This window comes from Wyeomyia smithii, chromosome 3 (genome assembly GCF_029784165.1).
Source record: "Wyeomyia smithii strain HCP4-BCI-WySm-NY-G18 chromosome 3, ASM2978416v1, whole genome shotgun sequence".
NCBI lineage: Eukaryota > Metazoa > Arthropoda > Insecta > Diptera > Culicidae > Wyeomyia > Wyeomyia smithii.
The window spans coordinates 90,421,109-90,428,387 of NC_073696.1; the positions used below are offsets into that span (position 1 = coordinate 90,421,109).

Genomic DNA, 7,279 nt, shown 5'->3' on the forward strand with positions numbered 1-7,279 from the left:
GCAGAACTGCTGCTTTGGGTTGCCTTTATTCCGACACCGGCCTGCCTTGCCTGCTGTAAGCGATGGGCGACAGACACATGCCCAACATCGGAAGGCAGTTTCTGGGTTTACGAGCTGAAGATGGTTGAGGAAGTGAGCTCCTTGGAGTTTCCTCTCGATCGCGGGTTTGCGAATTGGAAGTGGTTGAGGCGTCGGGCTATTGCTAGCCGTCTGCTGAATCTTATCTCCCATTGCAGGATTGCGTTGAACAGGTAGTGATGACGAAGCCGGACGTTCTGTCTGTACCTTCCTGTTCGTGTACCTTCGTGTTCGTGAACTGTCCACGCTGTTAGGAAAACAACCTGCGAACAAGATAGCTTCCGGCAATCCATCCGTGTTGTAAACACGCAGTTGTGCTCCATCCCAGGAAGTTAGGTCTGGGATGGTTTTTTCCTGCCATACAACTGTTTTATCATCGGTGATGGCCAAGTAAAGGTAGCCGTGCTTGAAGTGGCAACTCCTTAACTTGGGCGGGCCTGCGTATGGGAGAGTCTAGGGCCGCAATCTGATCCAGGATCAAATCGTGCACTGTTCCAAGTTGCTTCTTGGATAGAAGTTTGGTGGGATAGCCGTGAAGGGTAATGGCGATGTTGATAGCATCTACCATTTCCCTGAGTCTGCCACAGGCCACGTAGAAAATATGCGAAATTTTCCTGGTTTTAACCTTCAAAAACAACTAATGTAAGCACGTGGAAGCACAGCTCCTGATAGTGTGCCTGAGAGCCATACTTGTGCCTTTTAATGTTTGTAATGTTTGTTAATGTTCGCAAAATAGAAAAGATGATTGAAAATTTTATTTCTTTTGTAAGTCTGAAATTTTGGGTGATTTATCAACGAAATTCTTCGAATATCGTACCAGTTCAGTCCGAAACACGTTGAAAAACATAAAATCAGTACACTGACACTCGTCGTTTTTTTTATTTTTTCAAGAAAAAATGAAATTTACCTCAATTTACGTGGTCACTACAACACTTTTCTCCTATGATAAAATCATCTACAACAATACGAACAATTTGACACCAAAAAAATAATCCGATCATCGTTCAGAGTTTCTAAATAGAATTTATTATTAGTTTTATGTTTTAAAAGGAAATTTATTGAAATTGATAGTCAGAAGTACAATCTAGTGTTCAACTTCGTTCTCAAGATCAACATTTTCTACGTTGAAGTATTCGATTGCTTCGCGAGCTGCAAGGAAACGAATAACGTAAGTTAGTATTTTGAACAAAACACTACAAATATGTAACTAATACTACTCACTAGGATCGTAATAATCATAAATTTTCGTCCTGCCTGCAATCTGTCCGAGTACTAAGGCCTTTCGAAAACCTGTTACGTTAACACAGACTAACTCCTCTGGTAAAAACGCGTCGAAGTAAAGTACAAGGAGGGTGCCATCTCGTTTTTCTTCGAATTTCTGTAATATGAAAAATGAAAGTGAGTTTTGTGAAGTGAGTAGTGCGCTAATGACACACAACAAAATGGATATTGCGTTCAACTATTCACTTATCGAAATAGATAGGATAAGAATTCAAATCCTGCATCCTGGGAAACAACATTCGAAGATTCATTTAGGATTCATTCGTGGAACTTTCACTATACATTGATCGCATTGCATGAAACAAGCCTGTGCTTCAGTTTGTTTTTTTTTCACGCGTAGGAATATATAATTTTCAATAGCAAAGGTTTGCCGGAACATTGTGTCGAAAAAATACATTTAAAATACATTGGTTTTCGAATGGAAAGCGTTGCGGACTATCTACACAGGACACTGAACGAAATAAATGCACTTCAACCATGAACTTGAGTAACCCTATAACGCAGATTTGGCAGAAGCCGGTAAACTGCGGTTGGCTGGACATGTGGTGAGGATACCGGACGACAATTTAAATTCCACTTCAATAAACTACCAGTACTAGTATGAAATGGACCGACCAGATTAAAGGTGACACCTCAGTTTAATATCTTTAAAAAACTCTTCAGAACCGAGTCCTTCTATCGTGCAACTTCAAAAAGAAATTTGGTTATTGTAGAGGAAAATCTTGCATCACCTCTGAAAGTGTTCTATGGAAAGAAAACAAATACATCGCATTTTCTCAAGATAGCGTGCAGTTTATACTTACTCTCACTTTCTTAACCGTATCCAAATTTGTCCTGGTTTCATCTGCTAGAACGTATCCACTGGGAAAGAGAATCTCAATTAAAACCATATTAGTTAAAACTTCGTCACGATGCAAAGGGGTATAATGAGCACAAATGGCCAACTGCAAATCATTTCCACTGCTCTTAGTATGTACATCATTAACTATCTCGAACCGTGGTTTGTCGTCTGCAGCGATTTGATTATATTGATAGGCTATCTGAAAGACTCCCGAGCCTGTGCCTGTTATCGAGACATCAACGCTTCGTACGTTCGCGGGTAATGTACGAAGCTGACTCTTTACTGAAGACTTTGCGTCGACTTGAATATTCTGCCTTTGATTGTCACCATAAGACAATTCTACGGTGTAATTATTTCGCGAAACTGATAACTTATACGAGTACTCGGCTAGTGCTTTCAACCCTACAAAAGTGTTTTGAGTATTATCATACCCACCCTTGTCATACCGCTGGGAAATCAACCAACGCATAATTGGCATTGCATCTACTGACAATCCGGCACTCATCATGGTTAAAAGAACGTACGACGCGGTTTCAATACTTGCAGAACCGTCGTCCCACCAGCGCATTGTGCGTTCCGGGTTTATTTTCGATTGTTCCAATAGCTTGTCCAGAGGGTATCGCTTTCCCGAATGTCCGACTAGTTGCAATGCATAAGCTGCCAAGGCCAAATCATAAGATCTACTTAAATTTCGAACTCGCTCTGCAATGAAATCCGCTCCTTTTTCAATTTCTGTTTTGTACCGATGTTTAAGATTTTTCTGTTCAAGAAAAGCAGTTATCGTGTAAGCGGTAAGCGTCACACCTCCACTTAAGCCGCCTTGGATATTTTGATGATGAATTTTACCCAATTCTTTGTATTGCCCATCAGGACTTTGTCGACTTTGTAACCAATTGTAGGCAGAATTGATAACACCCGCGTCCACTGTGATATATTTACTAGCTATCTTGAAGGTCTTGGCGACGAGAGCTGTCAGGAAGACACTTCCTTTACCATCGCTTTGCCCAAAAACGCTAAATGACCCATCATTAAGTTTGTATTTCAATTGATTCTGATAGCCTTTCTCTAAATAATTGATAGCTTTTTGCTTGGTAGTTTCGTCTAGTGTTGCCGTGTTACTCAAATAATCCAGAACTACTACACTCGGGACCAAGTTCAACATGTTCTGCTCTCCACAGCCAGACGGCAACCGAATCAAATCGCCAAGATTCGTCAAGGCTGCCCCTATTAAAATTCCTTCTACCGAAAATGTAATATTTTCTGAACCTGGCGTGGCGGACCGGGGAATTATCAGCTGCAACTGACGGAAGTTCTGCGAGGAAGATTCAACTTCAATGAAGCGTGCTATATTACGGTAATACTGCAATCCACCGGGAGTTACACGCATTGATCTTCGAACGGCATCGGTAGCTGTTGGTGTTTCTGCTTTCACTAATATTTCAAGTTCGCCTGAACTGCGTGGCTTAAGGAAGAACTTTACCTTTCTTACATTGTTCGCGGGAATCGTAATTGATATAATTTCTTCCAACTTGTCTAGAAAAAATAATAAAAATACTTAATATAAACTAAATTCGGAAATTCCTACCGGATGTCTGATTTTGATGATCAACAAAGTAGAACTCCTTGCGTTGGTTCGAAAGCGTCAGTTTAGTATCTTGGTCAGTATCTAAATAGCTGAAAATAAAAACTTCCACCACGGCGATCTCCGTCTTCAGTATGGAATACGCCAAATTTACCACAACGAAGAAACGTTTTAGGACGTCCAACGAAATGGGTGCAGCGATTATACCGAGTCCACGTGCCGAACTGATTGAAAAAGCACTAATTTGCCAATTGGTAATGGAATCGGGAACTATACTGCTGATAATTATCTCGCCGTTTGAGCTTTAAAATTATTTGAGAAAGAATCACATTAGTTGTTACGTATTGAACCGATCGAAATAATTTACTCTACTGGTGCCATGTCGCTCCACAGCCAACTCTCGGGAAAGTTTTGACGTATGTACGATGCGGTTTCCGATGCATCATCTTCGCCTAGCCGTGCGGCAAATAAGTTTGAATCGATTAGTAATGGTTTTAAAGGACTTGAAAAATCGGAAAGCATAAGAAATCCTGATTCCTGGAATAAGAGAGTAAAAAAATACATAGTATAACCGGTTTTTAGTTCAGAAGCTATGGTTGAAACCGCTCTTTGCTCTTTGTGAAAACTTACCTCTTGATTGAAACTCCGGAAATCATCATTAAACTCATCGAAAACAATTCCCTTAGTTATATCGTTACCATCTGCTAGCGTTAGCACGCCCTTATCAATTGCCAGCAAACCTATTTCTGAGCCTGGATGTGACTTCGCAGATATTTTCAACTCTTCACCAGGTTCCAGTTTAGTTCTAGAAAGCGTTAAATTTACCTAAAAAATGTGATTTTGTCAGTTTTAAATGTTACAGCTTTCAGGAATACTCACGAAATTCGGAAGATCTTCAACTACTAAGTTTGCTGTGGCTTTGATCATCGTATTATTATGAACGGCAATAACAACTAAACTGGCTTTCGGGACCATACGATAGTTTGCAGTTTCTTCGAAAATCGTCCATCGCCTATTTACTTTCAACGTTTTTGTAGCGACAATCTCTCCGTGTGATAATATGAAATAGACTATCATTCGTATTTTAAAAGAACTGGTCACTAGGAACTGAACGGGTTGATTGAGTTCAAGGTTTTCAGTTAACACGAAAGCAAACATGAAGGGAGGCTCATGTTCTTCCGATTTGGCTTCACTGTGCACCACGAAGTTTGTAATTTCACCAGAGTACTCTACCTTGAGTTGCAGTTTCTCAGTGTTGTTGATGGTTTCGATGTTAAGTGGGAGCATGCCTTTCTCATTTGGTTTCCCTTCAATTGTGTACGATTTGTCTAGCCAATATGGTATTTCATGCGTTACTGTCACTTTTACAACATCGGGGTATTTTAAAGGTTTTCCAAATGGATCGGTCAAAGAAATCCAGCATCGGAATGGTGTCTCTGGTAAGATTTTTTCAAACGATTTACGCAGTGTAATCTTGTGCGATGCTTCGAAGATTGAAAATTTTTGGTTAGATCGAAAAATATGCTTTGACTCAGAATCGATAACACTAACTAGCACGTTAATCTCGCGCAGTTCAATAATTGGTAAATCAATGTCAACGAAGGCCCGTCCATGGATTTCCATATGTGTCATTATGTTTGTATCCTCAATTGACACTGATAAAGTTCCTTTTATTGGTTTTCCAAATGTATAAATTGCATCGATTATTAGCGGTATGAACTTATCTTTCGCTGTGATGAGTTTTAAACATCTGATTTTGATTTCATGTTTTGGAAGCACATATTCGGCAACGATGAAGGTTTTTTCTTTCTTTCCGCCTTCTCCTGCTAAGGCAGTGATTTTCCAGTCTTCCAAAGCCACAAAATGTGCCAATTCGAGCTGTGATTGAAAAACTCCCGCTTGTAGCATTGCGTAGTTCCATTTATAAATGAGATTATTTTTACTATCTGTAACGGCAACGTTTATGCTTTTTACATTTTTCAAAGGTTTGATATCGTGGTCAAGCACTAACACTCGAAATTTCACTGTCTCGCCTGGCTTGTAAATGGGCTTATCCGTTTGGATTAGGATAAGCACCGATTTGCGTTTCGATTCTAAGTGTACATCATAATTTATGCCCGGATCGCCAAGATTTCGAATAACAAACGTATACTGACTACTTTGAAACCGTTTAGCCTGGATAGATGAATAAAATTATTTGTGTAGAAAAACAAAATTTTCACAGAGGTAGTGTGCTCATACCGCAAAATGAACTAAAACAGTTTCATAATCCTGGATGGAAACAACTTCCTTCAAAGTGGTTTTTTCATGTTGAAGTATCAGTTCATACCGCGAATCATTTCCAGAGTTTAAATTCGTTAATGCAATCGTAAAATTTTCATCGACAACTTTTGGTACTAGTGCTATAAAATGCCTAAAATAAATTTAAATTACATAATAATTTTATGATTGTTTAGGTAATAGTGAAATGGTCGAAACTCACCCGCGACAATGACCAATGAAAAACAGTAGAAACGCCACCGGAATCAGATACTTCATGTTAGATGTGCTGAGTCGAATGATGCGCTTCAAGCACTTATGTATTTCGAAAATTTACTTACTGTGAATCCCCGCTGTAAGCTTATCGCTTCATTTCTGCGAATGCATAACATGCCTAGTCACTATCAATATAAATATTTCAAATGATACTTTTCGAATGTGTCAAATTGTTTCGATTACGGAGTGCTTACTGTGAAGTTCTGTAAGTTATCAGCTGTGTATCAGCGGAGCAGTTCCACAAAAAATCTCAGTTTTGATATTTTTAAGTGTCATTTTTGATTTAGCTGAAACTTTGCATAGACGTTTCTTTGGGCAGAAGATGTCATCTTGGCCCCCATATTCATCACACTGTTAATCATGAATGAATCACATTATCATGAATGAACGTAGCCGCAGCCCGTCATAGTAGGTTACCTAGATATCCGCTGTAGTTGTTTACATGCAAAATTGGTAACCTGAGTAACCTCTGCAGTGCGACGATTTATGTCAGTTATGTCGGAATAATTTAACATTTTCAGTATGATTTTTTCATATTAACAAAAACTGATTTGGCATCTTTTGATTTTCTTCAACGCAGTGGAAACAGATGAAAATACATACAGTTGAAATTTAGGAATTGTAGAAATTCATCTCATATATTTCTGCTTTTGAGTTTTTCCCTGTTTTCAATTGGGTTTTCATGTTGTATGAAATGAATATATGGGCTGAGATGGACCAGTTCTCCTACACTCAAAAAAATTATTTGCAAGTCAAAAGAAAAATTTAAAATTATATAAAAAGCACATTATTTTATATTTTGGAAATTTTGTAAGAATCAAATTATTATCTAAAACTTTGCCGAAATCACTATGCCAATCAAACAAACCGTTTTGGGTGTAAAAACATTTTCAATCACCAATAGAGCACTCTATTCATACAGACATTCAATTAGATTTAAATTTTAGTTCGCCAGCTCTGCA

At 38.8% G+C, this 7,279-nt stretch overlaps 1 protein-coding gene across 2 annotated transcripts; it reads right to left on the minus strand.

Moving 5' to 3' along the window:
* Nucleotides 1-1,081: 1,081 nt before the first annotated feature.
* On the minus strand, nt 1,082-6,417 carry LOC129730565 (thioester-containing protein 1 allele S1-like). Of its 2 annotated transcripts, XM_055689985.1 has the most exons (9): nt 6,265-6,417; nt 6,024-6,195; nt 4,662-5,957; nt 4,413-4,607; nt 4,150-4,319; nt 3,786-4,084; nt 2,163-3,733; nt 1,300-1,456; nt 1,082-1,227 (listed from the first exon to the last, which is right to left on the minus strand). In XM_055689985.1, the coding sequence occupies exons 1-9, from the start codon at nt 6,318-6,320 to the stop codon at nt 1,163-1,165; spliced, it is 3,981 nt and encodes a 1,326-aa protein (XP_055545960.1). In that variant the 5' UTR covers nt 6,321-6,417; the 3' UTR covers nt 1,082-1,162. The 2 variants fall into 2 exon arrangements, with proteins under 2 accessions (XP_055545960.1, XP_055545961.1); XM_055689986.1 differs by lacking the exons at nt 6,024-6,195; nt 6,265-6,417 and having other exon boundaries at nt 4,662-5,728; nt 5,794-5,928.
* Nucleotides 6,418-7,279: the final 862 nt, after the last annotated feature.